The following is a 21,573-nucleotide window of genomic DNA, read 5'->3' as shown; positions in this document are numbered from 1 at the left end:
ACAGGTTATACTTGCCTATGAAATTGATTCACATTCTGATCTTCCTCTGATCCGATCTGATTCAAATTTTTTAACGCTTAGACTTAAAAATTAGTGTTATTACAATTGTACTCTAGGAATTGCTAAAAGTCTGAATTGGTAGATGTTCAAGGTACCTTGGTGTGATTTTAGAGCTTCCCAGCAGTCCTCTCAGAATGTGTTGCTCTCCTCTCTCATCATCTCAGACAGTGATAGGATGGCTTGAACAACAACTGATGGACAGAAGAGTGGTCGTACTGTATATATTCCTATCACTGACGCTGCATGGTCACTTTATACCAAACCTGTCATTTCCAATGACATCACACACTTTAAATTGCTCTCTGCTCCTGAATTGAGTTATTATCACCATGTTCTCTCGCTCTGTCTCCCTCCCTCCTTCCACGTCCCCACACTGCTCCTCTCGCTGAAAGGTGAAAGCTGAACACTTACTTTAGTTTCATTCATATCAGAATTCATCGAAATACTTAAAAATAATGTGCCTATAAGATAATGAATATAATTAGGCTACAAAATGTGTCTAATGCAGTGGTTTTCAACCCTTTTCATAACAAGGTCCATTATTTATTCGGCATTTGAGCCACGGACCACCATTTGACTAGACCCTAACCCTTTAATTATAATTTAACTCTTGAGAGAGTAAAATGAAACCTGTAAGGGTCCATTTGGTTTCATTTTACACTCTCAAGAGTTAAAGATCTATAAGGGTCCATTTGGTTACCAACTCTCCATAATTTATCTGGGGACCACCTGGAACTCCCTCAAGGACCACTGGTGGTCCCTGGACCACTGTTTGAGAACCACTGGTCTAATGGATCATGGAGAAATATCAATGGAGGAAAATAAATGTATAGATTGTGATGCCTAACAAATGTATCTGCTTCCATGTATGATAGAATTAACACCCTAGCATGTTCTGTGGTATGTATAGAAATGCTGAGCAGGCCCAGTTGACCTCGCTTTTGGATCAAGATGACAAGAGAAAAAGATCTAAGTGACTATGAAAGATGGTTAATTATTGGGGCACAGATGGCAGGAGCTTCAGTCACAAAACTGCTGAACTGGCTAGAGTTTAAATAGGATCAGGGACTAAAGTGACGTCTCCTTTTGATCTGTGGGATAAAACATCATTAAATAGGGTTGGAAACCCTGTGCATTAATGAGATATTTAAGGAAAAAAACAGAAGAGCTAAGACAAATGCAGATTTCAGTGGTGCAAAAATCCCTAGACACTAGGTCTAAATTGACGTGGGAAAAAAAATGAAAAAATGATACAGTCAGACTCAGATGAGTCATCCTATAGCGAGTGAGTGCATGTGGAGCATACACCAAGAGAATGGTAGAGGCCTGGCGTGAATGCTTAACCCCAGCCGACAGTGACGGGGGTCTGGTGGCTCTTTTATGCAGTAGGGGGCATTTTCCAGGGGCTCAATTGTCCCCTTTAGATGGGAGGGTCACTGCGAATCAAGTTATTCTGAGTGAACACCTTTATCCTACAGTATGATGAAACACTTCTTGGGAGTGGGATGGGAGTGGACTCTTCCAGGATGACGAACTAAATATGATGATATGAATTATGTGAATCATATGCTATGACCTTCGCAGTCACCATATCTCAACCCAATTGAACACCTTTTATACAGTAGATGGGAGATTTAGATTTTGGACAGGCTGCTGAGTGCTGAAGAACCGTCTGGGGATTGGAAGGTCCCCAATTCTAGCCAGTCTATGTGTTGAAGTGCCCCTGAGCAAGACACTTAAGTTGAGTGCCATTGACGTGTTTCACGTGTTTTACCGCAATGGCGCAACGTGCCAATGGCGTGTTTGGCGTGTTTTGGAAAAAAACATTCAGAACCCAAGATATCATCATTTGAAGATTTGCTGCTCCATTCACTTCTTGTTTAACTTATGACTGAAAAAGGCTGTATCTCGGCTCCTGAGCACTTTTTTTTTTACTATGTATTTTTGGCTGGCACAGTTTGCAATTATTTTTTTATTTCATTGGCACTGAATGAGTTAAACCTTAGCTTTTCTCTGGGGGCTGTAATAGTCCCGCCTGAATCTATTAGGATGGGTAAATGCAGAGGCCGAATTTCACATTAGGCAAATGTGTAAATGTGCAAAAAAAAAATATATATATATATAGGTTACATTATTATTATTATAGCCTACTACCTACCACAATTATCAAAACAACAAATGAGGGATATCTTTTGTTAGAATGGTGTTCCATAGTAGCCTAGAGTTCCAGAGTACAATCATTGAAACTATTCTGGTACTCAACGCCTGAGACTTTATGTTGTTTTTTTCCTTTAATTTGTCACCACTGCATCTGCTGCTATTACCATAGTCACACTTTCAACAAGTGAAATGTCAATATTTATCTATATGTTACCTAGCTAGCCTATTATGTGAGCATCGTTTCTATATTCTTAATGGTTATCTTGAGAGAAGATATTTGTATGGTTTGTAAATATTTCCTAACGCTGTATTGAGGCCGAATACAGGAAGAGTGTGCACCGAAATGTGGGCACCTCAAAGTTAAATTGGATATTTTCCCCAAAATGTAAAACAATAAAGAATTTGGAAAATGGTCTGAAGTAATGTAAAGTATACATGATTTGAACATGCATGAACATTTGACATTTAAGGCCTAATATCTCTACTAATTGCTACAAAACCTGTGGGCAGGGCAGCCAATCATAAACAAGAAGGTGAAGGGTTAATTTAAGTCTGATCATGTGATGTCGCTACCAAGTGGTGGAAAGTAACTAAGTACATTTACTTAAGTACTGTACTTAAGTACAGTTTTGAGGTATTTGTACTTTACTTGAGTATTTCCAATTTCCAATACTTTTACTTCTACTCTACTACATCTCAGAGGCAAATATTGTACTTTTACTCCACTACAATTATTTGATCACTTTAGTTACTAGTTACTTTTCAGATATAAATTATGATATAATGAAACACACATTAACCACTTTAACCCTATTTTATACCTAGGCTATTTTCAAATATTTAGTACTTTTACTTTTGGTACTTTAGTACATTTTGATGCCAACACTTTTGTACTTTTACTCAAGTACATTTTGAATTCTGGACTTTTACTTGTAACAGAGTATTTTTATATTGCAGTATTGGTACTTTTACTTAAGTAGAGAATTTGAGTACCTTTTCCACCACTGTGCCATGTCTGTCTAATGTCCCTGTCAGTGTGCTTTGTCACACTCTAGTCTACAGACATGGAGGAGAGGAGAGCATAAGAACCTGGCCAAGAGAGGGACAGGTGTATCCAATCCAATCCACTTTATTTATATAGCAGCACATTTTACATCGATCTCAAGGTTTCCAAAGTGCTGTACAGAAAATCAAGTTGATTGGAGGCTCACAGCTTTTTAAGTCTGTTTGTTGTTGCTGTAGCCTTCTATTCTAAGTTATGTTATAGTCTATTTATTTTTATGTTTTCAAGCCTGGAAGAATAGATATGGTTTTGAGTTCAACTTTAACTTTTGGACATTACTCATTTCCTTAAATCATGTTTGCTGCTCAAAGCCAAGGACAAAAGGTCACTACATGCTGCATGCATGTTCAAATCATGTGTACTTGTCTTTACATAATTTCAAACTATTATTATTATGATGTATAATAATATGGAAAAAATAGCCAATTTAAACAATGATGTGCCCACATGTTTAGCTGCCCACTCTTCCAGTGATTACCGTTTTATCCACCATCCTCATCTCGTATCACAGGCTGGAACCATTCATGGGGGAAGGTTTTCACGTCGGGCAAAGGAATCGTGTGCACGTGGGGAATCTTTAGGCTGACGGACGTCATCTACATCAAGCCACAACATTGGATTGGAGGATAATTGAATTAGATTCGATTGCATTAAACACAACAAGTAGTTTCATCTTATAACGACTTGTTATTAAACTTTAATGACGACTGAACTAGGCACTATAGTGGGTTGAGAGATTAGCAGTGAATGAATGATAGCCATCTATATAACACAACTGCCCTTAAAGGACAATTGCTGTTAATATGGAATACATTAGGCATTTTAGACCTTTGCTTCAGCACTCACATAAACGGTTACCTATACGCTGTATACAAGAGCATTACTGCTGTAAGTCCTCTAGTAGTGTTGGATTGAGACAGAACAGCAGGGTGGACACGTTCAAGACTCAGCTGGTCTCAGGTCCAAGGTTTGAAGACTTTGTGAAAGGAGTGTCTGTTAATAATAAAAGCCCTGTTGTCAGTGAGAGGAGCATCATGGACAAACACCCCTATCTGTCTGAAGATTCAGAGCTGGGGAACTCAAGGAAAGGTTAGTCTGCAGCAGTGGTGGAAAAAAGTACTCACTTTTTTTTTTACTTAAGTAAAAGTATCAATACTGCAATGTAAAAATGTTACAAGTAAAAGTCTGGAATTCAAAAATGTACTTGAGTAAAGTATTGGTATCAAAATGTACTTAAAAAGAAGAGAGTACTCATTATACAGAATGTCCCATTTCACAGGTTTTCAAATGTATAACAATCTTTTGAAAATAGCAGCTCTACAAGCTCACAATGCGTGGCATATTGTGAGCGTGTAGATCGTCTATTTTCAAATGGCCGAAATGTATTTAGGGCTGACGTGGTCAATGTATGTTTTGTAATAATAATCCAAATCTACAAAGTAACTAATACATAAAGTTGTCCAATAATTGTAGTGGAGTAAAAGTACAATATTTGCCTCTGGGATGTACTGGAGTAGAAGTAAAAGTATAGAAAATTGGAAATACTCCAGTAAAGTAAAAGTACCTAAAAATTGTACTTAAGTAAACTTTACACCACTGATCATCAACATTTTGTCTATAATTAAACTCAACACTTTTTTTTTATTACAGTACTCTTTGAAACTTATGGCTGTCAAATGAATGTCAATGACACAGAGATAGCCTGGTCCGTACTACAGAAGAAGGGATATCAACGGACTAATGAAGTTTCAGAGGTACAGGAAGAAGTGTTTTTTGTTTTGCATTTCAAATTTCAGAAGTTTGTAGTGTCTAAATCTTCCTTGTGTTTACAGGCAGATGTTGTGCTTCTTGTAACATGCTCTATAAGGTAAGGTACAAACATATATCTGGTGAAAATATCATACAGTTTATCAAAAAGTGTCCACTTTTCCAGGAATTACAAAAAGCAGCCATTGATTTGCAGTCATGTCCCTGTCAGGTGATAAGAAGCGGCTTGCTAGCTCTCATGCATTGAAGGAGGCATGAGCTCGGCTCTAGGCTCTCCCTAGGCTGGCAGAGGGAGTGTAGCGCCCAGGATTACATAGACAATTGGCACTGGGTGAAAAAATGGGTTACAAAAATCGTGGGATAAAAAAAAAAGAAAGCAGTAAGCAGAGCTTTCAAAATAACAAAAGCACAATGCCATGCTACACTTCACAGAGAGAAAGCTGAACAAACAATTTGGAACAGACTACAGCAACTCACAGCGATGAAGAAGAAACGTTTAAAGACACTAGCGCCAATGAAAATTGGGATTTTAGGTAAGTTACTGACATATCCGTGACCGTAATCATTTATGTGACCTTGTTCATTAGTCTTGCTTTTATTTTTGTTGTTCTTTATTTAACCAGGGTAGTAGCTGAGCACTAGTGCTAATTTTCAGCAAGGCCTTGCACATAGACAGACAGACAGACACACACATTAAAACCTGGGAACTGACCACAACCATAGTCTGAGCAGCCCTAGCCTCGCGTGGCCAGACAATATCACACGACACACTGCGTGGATATTAGTCTGGTCCCTATCAACGATAGATTTTTTTCCAAGGGGCGGTTACAAAAAGATCCAAACGGACTCTATTGGTTAGACCTAAACCAATCAGAGCAGTGCTTCCTTGTTCACGAACTAATCAGAGCAGTGCTTCCTTGTACGTCATTGCTCCAAATAAGGTGATAAGCCCGCCCACATTTGGATACTGGGCCCTGGTTGGCTCCACACCACTGCGGAGGGAGAGAAATGGAATCTCTATGGAGGGGGGCCAGACCTAATCTGCCGAGGGCTAAAGTGCGATGCGATTTTGCAAAGGCAGATTCGGCTGGAACCAGGCTAGAGCAGCCCCACTGGAGCAGTTGGGGGTGGTTTCAGTGCCTTGCTCAAGGGCACTTAACCCATTAAGATCTGGAACGCATCTGTGTCATTTTTTTTATTTGAGCTAAAAAGCATTATTTTACACTTTGGCTATTAAAAAATAGCAGATCTACAAAAACATTTTTAACTCAAATCTTTGCTTCTGGGGGTCCCTGGAACAAAATATTTTGAGATGGGGGTCGGCGGCCAAATACATATCATTTTGGGGGTCCTTGACATGAAAAAGTTTGAGCACCACTGATATAGAAACATACGTTTTTTCAGAAAACTGTTGGGATTTAGAAGACATTTTGTAGAATCGGCTTCAGGTCTTAATGGTTTAAGCGGTTTTGGAGGAGGGGTGAGTGGTGGCCCGGGTCCGGGGAATCTAGCCAGGAACCTTCCTGCAACAAGTGCGTTCCTCTAACCTTTAGGCCACCGCTGCCCCTGATCATTACTACGGTAATGATTGTGTGTGTGTGCTTGTGTTGTCCAGGTTGCATGGCTGAGAGGCTGAAGACGGAGCTTCTGGAGCGAGAGAAGCTGGTGGATGTTCTGGCCGGTCCAGATGCATATCGAGACCTTCCCCGCCTCTTAGCTGTGGCTGGCGGGGGCCAACAGGCCAGCAACGTGCTCCTGTCACTAGAAGAGACCTATGCTGACATCATGCCTGTCCACCACACCCCTCACGGCTACAGTGCTTTTGTGTGAGTCTAAAGGACACTTTAGAGACCAACAGTGATTTCTGTAGGTCCTCCATATCAACACAGTAATGCGAGACAAGTTTGTTTGTAAAGCACATTTCATGCACAAAGGCAATTCAAGGTGATTTTACATACCGTAAGTAAGGCATGAAAAGTAATAAAAGGCATTAAAAAGCTTTAAAGAAAAAAAAATTACTATCCCAAGTGTATGCACCTATGGAGAACTCTATAGTACTTTGGATGACTATAATGAATATTATGGTTTTCAGTCTATTTGATGCTTTATGCATTTATGTGTCTTTTACAGTCACTTCAGTAACACTGACAGTTTTCTTTTCCTACCTCTGTTAGGTCTATCATGCGCGGCTGTGACAATATGTGCAGTTACTGCATCGTCCCCTTCACCCGTGGGAGAGAGAGGAGTCGACCTGTTAACTCTATCCTTGAGGAAATCCGGATCCTGTCTGAACAGGTGAGTTTCTCTTTTACATTACATTTTAGGAATTTAGCAGGCTGCTGCTTTTCAGAGCAACTTCAGTGAGGGAGCACGTAGGTGGCCCAAGTGCCTAGGGACACAATAGTTCAGAGAACTGGATTGTGAGCGCTTGCCAGACTAAAATATTTCACCATTCCTGGACAATTAAATCAAATTCTACAAACTATTTCCTGTGTGACAAATCAAAGCACATTCATTTTATACAGTTTTTGCGCAATAAGATGATAGAGCTTAGAATAGAGAACAGGATGTTAGATTTTTCTAATAAATAAAATGTCATTTTTATGTATTAAATATTGTTTTTACAGAGATTCCAAGCTAATGGTCTTAAATTGTGCAGTAAAACTAAAAGATCAGATTGGATAAGTCAAATTTAGTACTATAGTTTATTACTTATTTTAATAACAACCCTTCATCAACATTGTGTGTACTTGTAACTTGCACAATAAATTGTAAATTATGATGGGGTGCACTCCTTTTCCTACAACGAGGCCGAGGGCACTTCCTGAGCGGTGAGGTAAGAGCATATCTCTTAAATGGCAGGAGGAGATACTTAAACAAATAACTATAACTATCTCTGTCAGGGCGCCCAATTTATTTTTCTAATAGTTAACAGTGAGAAACAGGGATATTGGTAGTCACCTGCTGGCTGGTGTATGTGCTGTATATTTTATTATATTTGCTCATTCAATTGTAAAAACATTGGCCTTTACTCTTGCTATTTATGGCTACAACTTTATCAGCTGGAATCCCACTATGCGTGTGTCTGTGGGCTTCCCAGGGTGTGAAAGAGGTGACACTGTTGGGTCAGAACGTTAACAGCTACAGGGACACTTCAGAGGAGCAGTTCTGCAGCACTGACCCAACCCAGCTCAGCCGTGGTTTCAGGACCATCTACCGCACCAAGAAGGGAGGCCTGCGCTTCGCTGACCTGCTAGACCAGGTGTCGAACATTGACCCCGATATGAGGATCAGATTCACCTCCCCTCATCCCAAAGATTTCCCAGATGAGGTGTGTTACACTGACACTGAACCACATGTTAAACTCAGGAAAGCTTGATGCATACTAGTGTTTGGTCTATGCATGTGCCCAATGCACATTTATAGGTAGAAGAGAGAAGTTACAGGAGCGCTACTGGTATCCCTCAAATGACCGGTGCTCATGGAAGGGAATAATACTCTGGATAGGGGTGTGCCGATATATCGTCCCGCGATATATCGCGATATGTTTTCGTGACGATATGTATGTTTTTTTTTTTGTTTTTTTTTACAATAATAATAATCAGGCATGCAAACAGCCCCGAATTGAAAAGGGTGACAACATGTTGTTTTTTTTCGGGTCAGGTGTCACACTATTGCCCTATTTGGATTCAAAACGGCTATTGTAGCTGAAAAGCTACAAGTTTGCATGTCTGAATAATGCAAAAACAGAATAATTTGTTTGCATTTGCTTTTTTTCTCCCCCATATATTTTCATAATAAAAAAGTGCGTATCGAAATCGTATCGAAGTTGTGAGCCCAATATCGTATCGTTTCGTGAAATTAGTGTATCGGCACACCCCTAACTCTGAAGAATGGAAAGATTATGACCAAAGCGCATGAAAAATTACAGGGTGGGTTTGATACATTTATATGTATCTTGAAAAAAGTTTTCAAACGTATTTCCATTATTAGTCACAGAAGAGGCATGTCTGTATTGTCCACAATACCTGCTAATGTTCATTGTATTGCTGAATCAGCCTAGTTTACTGCTGCCACCCAGTGATGTATTCTGACATCACTGGGTGGCAGAGGAAGGGAGTAACCCAACCAACTCCCTAAACTTATTTGGATGCTAAACTTCCTTCACCATGGTGTGGTTTGCAGCTTCTATCATTGACTGTGAATATATGTAAATATGTGAGTAGGAAAATTCTGATTTTGCCATCAATAATAGTATGAAGTGAGGATTTTATTGCTTCAATTGACCACGTTGACCATCAATCAAAACATTAAAATCCTTCATCGTATTAGTTATTACTCTACGGACAGTAAGGAGACCGATGCCTGATGATGTGAGAGTTCTGTTGGTTTATAGGTAGTGAGCAGGTCAGAGATGTGGCAGGCAGGCAGTACGCTGATAATTACATATTCACAAATAAGTTATCTTGTAACCAAAGGGAGAACTTTGTATGAGTATACAGTTGATACATTATCAACTTACTGCCATTGGTACCAGTCTTAACCCATTAAGACCGGGAACGCGTCTGTGTCATTTTTAGATTTCTTTGGCTATTCAAAAATAGCAGATATACAAGCTCATAGCTTGTATATACCGAGTGCCGCGCTATGAGCTTGTAGATCTGCTATTTTTGCAAAATCTTGAAAAAACAACAACTTTTTTTTCAGATTTTTAAAGAAAAAAAGAATCACCTCAGGTCTTAATGGGTTAATGCCTGCCATTCTTTTTATCACCTTCCTACCAGACATAGTTGAATATTCAATAATCTATATATAGCTAACATCATACACAAAAATAATAGTTAGTATTGTATGTACTAGAAAAGCATGTTCACCTGGTTCATTGGGTGATCCATTGGTGTTTTCCTCCTGGCTTGTGTATTTGCAGGTTTTGCAGCTAATTGAAGAGAGAGGCAACATCTGCAAGCAGCTCCACCTTCCAGCCCAGAGTGGTAGCAGCCAGGTCCTAAAATCTATGCGCCGTGGGTAAGACGTCACAATGTTTTCAATGACTCAATTAATCACTCTAAACCTGGCATCCCTATTTTGGGGCATGTCAAAACATTTAAATGTTTTTTTCAAAAGTAGCAAATCTACAAGCTCACAATGCATCGCATTGCAATGTGTTGAGAGCTTATAGATCGGCTATTATTTTTGCTATTTGTTATATGATTTAAGTATACAGTATAGGGCTTAAGTTGTTACTTTGGAATGTTGTCCATAACATGTCTATCCTCATCAAGTCTCTTTATACACAACTGTCTTTTTACAATATACAGCTATACAAGAGAGTCCTATCTTGAACTCGTGGAGAACATAAAGAACATAATTCCAGGTAGAGCACACATTTGTTCAAGATGTACTGAATGTTATGCATTGTAATAGGAAATGTTCCGTTTAAAGTCATACTGTGAAACCTTTTCAATTGAATAAAATTAGTTTTTATATAAACGATAATGCCAGGAATGTGTCAAAAAGTGGAATGCTTCCTTTTAATGGTCAGCCATGATGAATTGCATGCTGTTACTGTGTCTCAGAGGTGTGCCTGAGCAGTGACTTCATCGCAGGCTTCTGCGGTGAGACGGAGGACGACCACCAATCCACACTCTCATTGATCAGACAAGTGGGCTACAACGTGGGGTTCCTGTTTGCCTACAGCATGAGAAAGGTCAGTACTCACAACTAAGGGTGAGCGTTTAATCCAATTCATTGTATTAATTCAAATGTGTGACCCCCTGTTGAAGACCCCTGCTCTAGTAGTTTATGTATAGACAAAAAACTAGAAATAAGATTCAAATTGTTATTTTATATTTCAAATCTAGATTTTTATTTTTGCCAAATTGCCCAGCAGCCCATCTATGATCTTTCACCACAGAACACTAGGACTTAAGATTTAACACATGACTGTTTAGTGGACATATTTAATCTCAAATATCCCTATAATTATGTCTGTCCTCTGTGTTCCTACTGCCTTCTCCTTTCCTCAGAAAACCCACGCCTCCCATCAGCTTCAGGACGACGTGGCGCCAGAGGTAAAGCAGCGCAGGTTGGAAGAGGTCATCCTTGTGTTCAGGGAGGAGGCAGCAAGGATCAACGCTGCCTTAATTGGCAGCACACAGCTCGTCCTGGTGGAGGGAGTGAGTACTGCAGTGCTAACCTGACCAGACAAGACAACATTATCAGCCACAAAAACTGCGCTGGATAAAAGACTTACTGACAGGGTGGAACAATAGTTTGTACACCACATAGCTCCCGTTTGAAAACCTCTTCCTCTGACTCAGACACAAGTCTGAGGAAAAGCTTTTCTTCTTGAAAGGTCAATGCTGTAATGAAAGTCCTTCAGCCACAGTGCAGTATCAATTCTATTGTCTCCTCTTTTGTGCACAGGAAAGCAGTGGTGTAAACTAAGTACATTTACTCAAGTACTGTACTTAAGTTCAATTTTGCGGTACTTTTACTTTACTGGGGTATTTCCAATTGTCTATACTTTTACTCCACTACATCTCAGAGGCAAATATTGTACTTTTACTACAATTATTTGAAAACTTTAGTTACTAGTTACTTTGCAGATATAAATTATTACATTATAAAACACACATTAACCTGTAGCCATATTTTATACCTAGGCTATTTGAAAATAGCAGATGCGACGCGTTGTGAGCTTGTAGATCTGCTATTTTCAAACATTTGAGTACTTTTACTTTTGGTACTTTAAGTACATTTTGATACCAATACTTTTGTACTTTTACTCAAGTAAATTTGTAATTCCAGACTTCTATTTGTAACGGAGTACTTCTATATTGCAGTATTTGATACTTTTACTTAAGTAAAACATTTGAGTACTTTTTCCACCACTGCAGGAAAGTAAGAGATCTGCCTTGGAGCTATGTGGGAGAAGTGATGGGAACGTGAAGGTGATTTTCCCCAAAGATGACATAGCTGTTAAGCCTGCAGACTCTCACACTGCCCCCATTCACCCTGGGGACTATGTGCTGGTTAAGGTATTCCTGAGCTTTTGATTGTGTTTGGGTGTGTGATTTTGTATGTGTCTTGAAGTTATTTTACCATCTGATAGAGTAGGTGCATTCACTTCTGGTGATGAATTGTCTCACTCATTTTGGAACTTCTTTAACCAGTCTAATTTACAACCCTAATAGGCTTCAAAACTCAATATAAAACTTATGTTTGACTTGTATAAAAATGTAATGCTATGGAGTATCCCTAGTCCAGTAAATCAGTATAAACAAAGCCTGAAGGGCACCATAAAATTATAACAAACTTATATTATAAATTGTATTATTGTTATTTTATAGCAAATCCATAACATAATTGTGTGGCAGAAAGGCAGCAAGGAATAGGAAGGTCACTGATTCGACTCTAAAAGTGACACAGATGCGTTCCAGGTCTTAATGGGTTAATAGCGCCCACTACTCAGAGTAGTGAAAATGGTTACATTAATTTATGTGCAAAATGTACAGTGACAAATACCCCAACAAGAACTGCAAAAAGGTGTCAAAATAAGAATGAAATTAATGTTCATTATTACTATTATCAAAATCACAAAATGTAGGCTTACGGTGTCTTATTTTGATTATTTCAATCATCCTTTCATTTTGTGATTCCGTTTCCTTGGGGGTCATTACTGTTATCTAAATGTTTCCGATTTAGATCTCGTCAGCCAACTCCCAGAGCCTGAGAGGTCTCGCCCTGAGTCACAGCTCCCTGAGGGACACCGCCAGACACAACCAGAGTCTATCTAATCAGCATCTTTCACTTTGATACAGACTCTTGACCCAACTCCCTCTTCAAGATGATACAGTATTTGAAGGTGTGTGATTGACGAGAGAAATACAAAAGAAACAGGAAAAAAAAGCACTCACAGGAAACATGTTTTCTGTTTTTTTTTTGCCACACTATTTTCTCAGTGTAGATGTAGAAATTGGTGGCCTTTGTAGTATTTTTTGTGGCATTCTGTATTACAGACATCCAAAAGACTTGGACTTGTTGGACAACTGCTACGCTAGTATAGCGCGTAATGACTAATGTGATCATGGCTTTATGAAAACAAGAATAAAGACATTTTATTTAAACAACAGGTCCTGACTGTGTACACATTGAACTGTGAAAATACTGAAAAAGTTATGGAATTTGATTCAGCTCAAATGGTGTGTCGTTAGCAGTAGAATGATACTGTCCTCTAACACAACCAATCAATTTACCTCAGTGTGTAAAACTGTACCTTTTTTTACATTCTGAGAGGAGGACTTTGCAGTGCACGCTGCAGTAGGAACATTACAAATCAACATATTTGATTTCCCTGTAACCTAAATATAGGGTAAGAAGGGAAAATAAACCCTGCAAAGTAGCTCTTAAAAGCAGTTGTTTTTATTAGGTTTTGGCCACAAGTAATGAAGATAAGCCTAATGAAGTGAACTGCTTTGGTTTCTTTTGTCCTGCACCTGCCCTTATGAATGAATGAATGAATGAATGCATTTTTGGTTCATTGTCATGGCATTCACCCTGTTGGTAGGAATCACCCAAGTTTTATTTATTCCAATACAGTTTACATGAAAACAGAAAAAAGGAAAACATATTTGCAGGAATGTACCATTTGACACTTTGAGTTGAATTAACACGGAGTTGACTGTGTGGGAGTATCCAGTCAGTGTGCCATTCACCCTGCAAACTGAACATCTGTCCCAATCAGCACATAGTCCTGCAGAGACAGGAAGACAGCAGTGCAGTGATCAGTGTGATATTAATGCGAGTGGTTACATAGTCCCTGCCCTGATCATAAAGCATGTCATTCTTAGAACACATCAGGCCATTCTAAAGCCTGAATTCAAAGATCCCACACAACGGTGAGTATCTCACCTTTAGGACTTGAAGTTGGGCGTTCACAAGTTTCATCTTTCCAATGGAAGGAAGAGGATATCCCTTTTCTAGGAGAACTATGAGGGTCAACAAGTTTACGTTAATGAATTGCACTGCAATACATACTACTTTATGGCAACTAATGAGACCACGGTACACCATGTACATATAGCATACAAAGAACTCACCGTTAACCGTGGGTATCACTGCCACTTTCAGGACCATTGAAAAGATGATGTCAAGGAATTTGACCTGTTGCATAATAGGGGATTCGATTATGTGATTAAGCTGAAGAGTAGATCACGTCACACAATTATACATGAGCATACATATGTCACAGGGAAAATGGCATTCCAGGGAAATTGACAGGGGAGCGCTTGTTTTATAGGCACAGGGCGGTGCTGCGAGGCGGGGCTTTGATGCGAGGACGACGACCACAACAACAACATACTAACCAGGAAGCTACGCTAGGGGAACGCTGAAAATAAAATGGATAATATGAGAGAAATACTCAAGTAAAGTACGAATACCTCAAAATTGTACTTGAGTAAATCTACTTTGTTACTTTGCACCACTAGTACAAGCCTCAGTGGCGCACTTCGATAATCATTGGACTCCCCACCCACTACCACTGGAAGCCGGGGTTTGACTCCAGCTTGGGACATTACTTTTTCAAACAACCGCGGACTACTTTTTTTTCGCTGATAAAGTATAGTTTTGGACCATGACGGAAGGCGCTCCGACTTAGCAGACCTTGAGGCCGAGGAGTCGCGCCCGAGCGCCTCCAGGCGCGAGTGCCCGCGACGACCGGCCGATGGTCTGCTAGTCGACTTAAGCGCCGTCCGAGTTATGTACCGATAGGCACAGAATCGTAAATGATGTTGTGTGGGGACTGCGTTTGCCCCAAGTGCCACTCACTGCACTAACATAGCCAGCCAGGCCCGCCCCCTGGAGTGTGTGTGTGTGTGTGTGTGTGTGTGTGTGTGTGTGTGTGTGTATGTGTGTGTGTACACGCGCGCGTGTGCGCATGCGTGTGTGCGTGCTGGTTTGTGCATGCGTGCGTGTGTGGTGTGGGGCTCATGTCTGGCTTGCATTGCCCTCTAGCGTTGATTCTACAGAATTGCATGAGGGGCATGAAAACAAGCGTACCCCTTTCAATTTCCCTGGAATGCCATTTTCCCTGTAACATATACATTTTAACCACTTAACCCTAGCATCCCTATTCAGTGGGGGGGGGGGGGGACAATTTGGCCCAAAACAGCAGATCTAAAAGCTCAGCGCAATGCGTTATGAGCTTGTAGTTTGGCTATTTTTGGAGAAGATATTTAGTGTAACCAATGGGAATACGGTCAACTAAGTATAGGGCCCATGGGAATCCTTATCCGGTCAATTAAGTACTGAATGTGTCTTACCTGAAATTCACCCACATAACTAGTCCCCAGCGTCATTTCCATCCTGTGCAATTTAGACAAAAATAATGAAGATCAAAGAGTGCACTTGTGAATGTGCGCCGTTAACTTGAACAAGCATTTCACAGGAACTCACGAGTTCAGGGTGACCGATCCAGCCAGTTTCGTCCCAGTCACATGCAGTTGAGTGCTGACACTTGCATCCTATAAAAGATGACATGGTGAGCTTCAGAAGTACACTCAAATACAGGATGTCATGTCTGGGTATCTGTGTCGTAGGTTAATGTTATTTATAGTACTTTACATTTGTTTCCAGTTCATATTGTTGTGGCATTTTTTTGGGTACTAATGCTGGAGAAAAAAAATGTGCCCACTAAACTGCTTTGGTTCCCTGCACCGAAACAGCCTTAGAAGTAGAAGTTCGGTTCAACATACCATGTTTAGGATAAACAGAGGCGAAAGCGTTGTGTTGGGCTGGATGGCGTAGGCTGTTACGGTACTGGTAACTTGGAGTGTCATGTTGTTTGGTTCGAAAGTTATGATTGGATCCTTCACTGTCTTTACAAACAGTTTCACCATCAGACCTGGGAAACGCTTGGCAATCTGAAATTATACAACAGGTAGTTCCGACCAAGCAATCTGATTGGCTGAAATAGCTTTCTAGCCGTGCTTCAAACCAGCATCATAGCACGGGCCTAATCACATTAATAAATCACTCCGCACTGCAGTCCGCACCTGATTAGACCATATAGCGCACAGCTGTGCTGTGAAGTCACGCTGTCCCACGGTAGGAAAACAAACAGACAGTAGCCTGAACCACCGGAGAACAAACAGCTATGCAAAATGGACTATGTTGTTAATTTTGACTTATTTGGTGGACTTACGGTTGATCAATGGTTAGAAGGTTATAAATATCCTCCTGTGTTAAAGTAAAATTACTCCCATTTCGTTAACAGTCCAGTGTATGTTATACGTTATCGTACGAAGGTATCGCACGCCGCACGGCGAAAATAGCCGATCTACAAGTTCACAACACGTCGCCATCGCGACGCGTTGTCAGCTTGTAGATCAGTTATTTTGGTCACGTGACACGGTCGTACAACGGAGCATATAGCCTACTGGAATTCATTCCACTGCGCAAGGATAGCTCGGCTGTGTTGATGAGACGGTGCCTCAGGCTCATAGTGCTGCTACAGGGACTATTTAATGTCTCAGTGAAAAACTCTTCTCTTTACAGGGAAACGGATAATAGCGAAACATTTTTATTATGAATTGCTCCACAATATGAATACATTTGGATGTGTTTTGTTGGTAACTGTTGTATAATCGCAATATTACACTCGAGGGTGTGCTTTACCTTACATTATTGGCACTTCTGTGATGCGGAGGCGGAACTCGGCTTCGCCTCGTTCCTGACCGCATCACAGGCGTGCCAATAATGACGGTAAAGCACACCCTCTCGTCAGTGGTGTGATCTAGTTTTTTTCGGAGGGTATACGATAATTATTCCCTGCACGACATGCGCGATACGCTATCGCGTTTTCAATGGATGAAATGGTTATTAGACTGTATACGCTTTCCCCCAAAAAAAATCTGCGCTGTATACGGCGTATACAACGTACCACGGTAGAACACATCACTGCCTCTCGTGTAATATTGCTTAATTATACACGCCGATTGATTGAAAATTTTATTAGGCAAAAGAATGTAAAACAACACAGTTACATTTATAATACTTTGTCTAAAAGCTCCGACCAAAAAAGTCCTTTCTGACTTGTTTCTGTTGGGGTCCTTGAATTAATTTCATAGACATATATATAGTAGCAACCAAACAGTTCAAAAATCAACATAAAAATACAGAGAAAAAATACCACTATGTACCAAAAAAAAGCATGAAAAAGAAATAATATATACAAAAAAAGGGGGAGGGGGGTCGTCTGTCTACCGTGAAACTGGTACTACCTCCTCTAATGGCCTCCAGAAAGATGGAGGCTGTTTTAAATGAGCCCAGTGAACTGCATTTTTTGAGGGATGGGGTTAGACTATTCCATACCTTGGTCGCCGTGCTGTAGAAGGAGAATTTGCCCATGTTTGTTTTATGGGTGGGTGGTACCAGATTGTTGTTTACGCTCCCTCTAGTTTCGTGACTGTGGGTGTCACTAACTTTTTGGAGGTATTTAGAACGTTGAAATAAAAGTACTGATAGGGAGGGTTACAGTATAATTGTGAAATAATAGGGAGCTGTAATTCTGTTACCTGTGGAATGAATGCTCCGAAGGTCCTGGTGTTCAGTCTGATGGGAGAGCTCGGGGGAATCTGTCGAGACAGAGTTGAGAACTCTATGACATTCAGGTTGATATCATGAAAGTGGATTTATTTCTGATAAGGAGTACCTGGCTCACCATATCATCTGTGATGTACAGACTGAGAGCTTCGGCTTTGTTGTAGACAAAGGCTGCAGAATTGGTGGTGAAGGATGACACGCCAATGTAAAGCATGTTGTTGACTTGGGGAGGTAGGGAGAAAGGACCCGGGGTAAATGGAGGCTCCTGATGATGTCCAATGTTGTAGAATTCACCCTGAAGAGAGACCAGAGAGAGAATTATGGGCTTAGAGATAGATGGAAACTGAACAAACTAAATCCGGCAACCACTGACCAGACATCAGATACGTAGATGCACAGAGATACAAAGTTTCTGTTTGCTCTTACCTTCAAACTAAAATCTATGGAAGAATTGGAAATAGCCGGTGATGCCACCATGGAGTATTCAATCTCTGCGCAATTGTCCACTTTGGCTAGAACTGCAATGTAACATTATGTACAACAAAACATGTATTATATATATTTATCCACATAGCTATATTAATGTGTTTCTGCAAGTTTACGTTTTACCATTGAGAGTTTTCAGGTGAGGGTTCAGGTCAGATATTGCATCAGCCACCAGGGGGCAGATCTGCAAAATAAAAGAACAAGGACCTCTATATTGGTACTGGCTGGTCATAAATTGATTGCTAACATCAAAGTAAATCTCTGAAAATAGATGTAGAGCGATTTGCGATGAAACCCTCCACTTCTTATTGGCAAAGGCAATATCCAATTCATTCAGATATGAAAGGCTATCTTACTGTAAAAAAAACAATATCACTGTCCTCTGTCTTACTCTGAATTTGTGCTGTTTTTTCAAGGATGAATATTGATCACATCCTGTGTTGATTAATGGGGGTACTTTATCAAAAGATACATAAGATAAAAGGATTATTGGAAATAAACCCTTAAAGGGACACTTCACCCCAAAAAAACTTTGTTTCAATGGATTAGTCACACAATGGAGACTTGAATTCATGGATATTTTTTTTGTTTTTTGTCTCATTCCTATGACAATAATTTGATGACCGGCAGCGGTTCCTGTAGGAGACACAACGAGTCGTTGTGTCTCCTAACGGAACCGCTGCCTACCGGTCCGCTGGTCATCAAATTATTGTCTTAGGAATGAGACAAAAACTAAAAAATATCCATGAATTCAAGTCTCCATGGGGTGACTAATCCATTGAAACAAAGTTTGTTTTGGGTGAAGTGTCCCTTTAAGTCCTCACCTTTTTCTGCAGTGCACTCCGTATGGCCTTTTCAATAAATTTGCTGAAGAGATTGTATAGCCAGCTGGAAGAGGAAGTGAAACATTTAGGGGTTTATGGTGAGTCAAGAAATTCCAGAAGTTGTAAAGAACTTGTCAATCTGCAATTTGCGGTGCGCAACACCCCCCACAACCAAGTATAAATCAAACATTACACTTCCTTATTCAGTAGTATATTTCCAGAGCTTATACCTGGCTCCACCATGGAATTTGATGCTAGCGCCACCTATAGTGGCCCCACAGTTGACACTGCTGACCGTCGGTCTGCCTATCTCATCACTCTTGATAGAAATGCTGGTGGTGATGGTAAGTCCTGTCACACCCAGGTCAAAAGAGCCACGGTCCTTTCTATTGTGAGAAAGAGAGAAGTCAGTGGTGTTGCAACGATATCCCACTATTGTAAGTTCAGAGGGCAGTAAATCCCACTCACATGCGTCGTAAGTATTTTACCCTCCAGTTTCCATGTAGATTGATGAAGGCGTTGCTAAGTGACAGGCTGACACCAGTCCCCGGCACCAGCCCCAGGACAGACTTAGGTAATCCCAGATTAACTATTTGCATGCTGTAATATACAATACAGAACAGGAGAAGCCTGTTATGACAGTTATGACTGATGCCTTTAAACCTTTTGAACTTTACAGAACCAGTAGGCTACATTAGGCTAACTGTCTTTCAGATGTTTGAAGGCAGTTCTGGTGAATTAGGTTGCGTGTCTTACTTTGACAAACTGTACTTGACTTTGCCAATGGGAGACACTCGTTGTTTCCCTGAAATATCTGGGACCTTGATGGTTTTGAGTTTCTGCTGGAGAGATGCCATCCCAATCTGTTTACCTGTCCACAGCCAAGCGTGCAAAAGTTAGATGAAAAATATGTCATTTATTATGTATGACTCTGGAGACAGCAAAGCATGTCAATTGAACGGGATGAGCTTTCCTCTGACGTACCATATTCGAGGCCTTTCTCTGTTAGTTTGACCTTTACCCCAGCATTGGTGCTGAAGGTCACAGGGATGAGAGCCAAGAGGGCAATCCATGACCATGACAACATCTCAGCTGCTGTGACCTGGAGAGGACAAAAGGATCTTCAATGCTCAAGTGCAGTGCTTTGTATTATTAGATTCGATAAAATGTTTTGGTGCGATTAGACGGAGGCTGCACTGTTGGGTTGACCAACCAGTGTTGCCAGATTCTGTGAGAGAAACAAGCAACCAGTCTATGATGCGACCCCATCATAGACAGACTATAAACCAGGCTTTACAGCACTCACATGTAGCGACCTATACTGTACATGCCCCTTAACCCATTAAGACCTGAGGCGATTCTTAAAAAGATCTTTCAAAAATAGCAGATCTACAAGCTCATAGCGCGGTGCCGTGCTATGAGCTTGTATATCTGATATTTTTGAATAGCCAAAGAAATCTAAAGTGACACAGATGCGTTCCCGGTCTTAATGGGTTAAGTACAGGCATTACACAATACACACATTAGCTATTGTACAATACAATATTGCTGCGCACAATTTATATCTGCCATCCAGAGCATTTCATGTCAAAGTAAAAGAGCATATCAAGCCATCTTCCTTATGCCAGATTCCCTCCTCACAACAGGAATTCTAAGCAAAAAATGTTTTGTTTGCAAAATAAATGACTACGGTAAGTTATGATATTCACAGAATTAACGATTTAATCGACAGCTACACATCAGTTATGAGGTACATCATCAACACCGGGTTGGAACGTACAAATTATGATTGCATTACAGGCATGAAAAGCAAATCAAGTCTTCAGTGGGTGGCTCAGCCATTGGCTTATGCAGTCAGTACTTACTCAAGGCGTTAGGCAGCGTTGTGGCAGGCCAAACACGGATTCTCCTCTGGAAACAGCGGCTTCGAATGCTATCAATGCATTGAATGGGAGATTATCACGTTTTATCAGACCTTTATATGGGCGAGGCTGACAGAGGGCAGAGTGAAAGGGGAACAGAGACACATGAGGTGTGTCTCAATTCGGGGGTTGCAGCTGTGATTCACTGGGGTCTGTGATTCACTTTACTCAATCAGGAAGAGTGCATAGGGGACGTACAGGGCTTGGGACTTGCAGCCAAATGTATACTTTGTCGTACTTTTCGCCGAAAAGAAACAATTGTGTTGCAAATCAGGGTCATACGATGAAGTATAAATTAGGCTCAACCCAGATGATGGAAACAGTTTGTAAACAAGATAGTCCTCATTCCAAAGTAGTATTAGAGTACTGGAGCTAGTATCATTGGTTAGGTGTATTTGTCTTCTTGCATGTTGCTGGCAATAACTCTGCCTCATGCCTTCAAATGTGTCTTACAAAATACAAATACCCCCTAAACAATCGAATCAAAATAAAATACCAGTTAAAATCCATGTATATTGTATTTTAGACATTCAGAAAAAAACCTTCTCAGGCACCTATCTGCAGTGAAAGATGTATCACTACACGCTCTGGGACATGTTGCATAATTAATTTTCTAATTTTTTAAAGAACATTTCTATTAGATGGAGCCTGTCCAGTTATACAGTGATGAAAGTGAAGGGTAATC

General features: G+C 40.4%; 2 protein-coding genes across 2 annotated transcripts; one reads left to right on the top strand and one right to left on the bottom strand.

Moving 5' to 3' along the window:
* The first annotated feature begins 3,898 nt into the window (after positions 1–3,898).
* Positions 3,899–13,525, top strand: LOC308082664 (mitochondrial tRNA methylthiotransferase CDK5RAP1-like). Its single transcript, XM_080424600.1, has 13 exons — positions 3,899–4,372; positions 4,934–5,037; positions 5,116–5,150; positions 5,483–5,583; positions 6,666–6,876; positions 7,225–7,345; positions 8,151–8,381; positions 9,978–10,075; positions 10,369–10,424; positions 10,627–10,757; positions 11,077–11,226; positions 11,950–12,090; positions 12,758–13,525. Exons 1-13 carry the CDS (start codon positions 4,087–4,089, stop codon positions 12,866–12,868), a joined length of 1,776 nt encoding a protein of 591 aa, XP_080280726.1. The 5' UTR covers positions 3,899–4,086; the 3' UTR covers positions 12,869–13,525.
* A 56-nt stretch (positions 13,526–13,581) lies between these two features.
* Positions 13,582–20,901, bottom strand: LOC308082156 (bactericidal permeability-increasing protein-like). The gene is made up of 16 exons (XM_080423819.1): positions 20,832–20,901; positions 19,951–20,068; positions 19,723–19,837; positions 19,435–19,566; positions 19,197–19,352; positions 18,967–19,030; positions 18,266–18,326; positions 18,083–18,174; positions 17,775–17,951; positions 17,629–17,688; positions 15,808–15,975; positions 15,509–15,576; positions 15,376–15,418; positions 14,152–14,215; positions 13,964–14,040; positions 13,582–13,805 (listed from the first exon to the last, which is right to left on the bottom strand). The coding sequence occupies exons 2-16, from the start codon at positions 20,051–20,053 to the stop codon at positions 13,764–13,766; spliced, it is 1,422 nt and encodes a 473-aa protein (XP_080279945.1). The 5' UTR covers positions 20,054–20,068; positions 20,832–20,901; the 3' UTR covers positions 13,582–13,763.
* Positions 20,902–21,573: the final 672 nt, after the last annotated feature.

This window comes from Gymnoscopelus braueri, assembly GCF_963280865.1.
Source record: "Gymnoscopelus braueri genome assembly, chromosome: 3".
In the NCBI taxonomy this organism is placed as follows: Eukaryota; Metazoa; Chordata; class Actinopteri; order Myctophiformes; family Myctophidae; genus Gymnoscopelus; species Gymnoscopelus braueri.
The sequence above is the reverse complement of the archived record's forward strand: the minus strand, read 5'-3'. Positions and strand labels throughout refer to the sequence as shown.

What these genes read in the sequence shown, in the direction of transcription:
- LOC308082156 (XM_080423819.1), bottom strand. Translation starts at nt 20,053, where the DNA reads ATGTTGTCATGGTCATGGATTGCCCTCTTGGCTCTCATCCCTGTGACC. An exon ending in GTAAAATACTTACGACGCAT is followed by an intron (nt 19,353 to 19,434) that starts GTGAGTGGGATT and finishes TTCTCACAATAG; the next exon opens with AAAGGACCGTGGCTCTTTTG. An exon ending in TCGGAGCATTCATTCCACAG is followed by an intron (nt 15,976 to 17,628) that starts GTAACAGAATTA and finishes GTATAATTTCAG; the next exon opens with ATTGCCAAGCGTTTCCCAGG.
- LOC308082664 (XM_080424600.1), top strand. Translation starts at nt 4,087, where the DNA reads ATGGAATACATTAGGCATTTTAGACCTTTGCTTCAGCACTCACATAAA. An exon ending in CTAAAATCTATGCGCCGTGG is followed by an intron (nt 10,076 to 10,368) that starts GTAAGACGTCAC and finishes TACAATATACAG; the next exon opens with CTATACAAGAGAGTCCTATC. An exon ending in TTGCCTACAGCATGAGAAAG is followed by an intron (nt 10,758 to 11,076) that starts GTCAGTACTCAC and finishes TCCTTTCCTCAG; the next exon opens with AAAACCCACGCCTCCCATCA.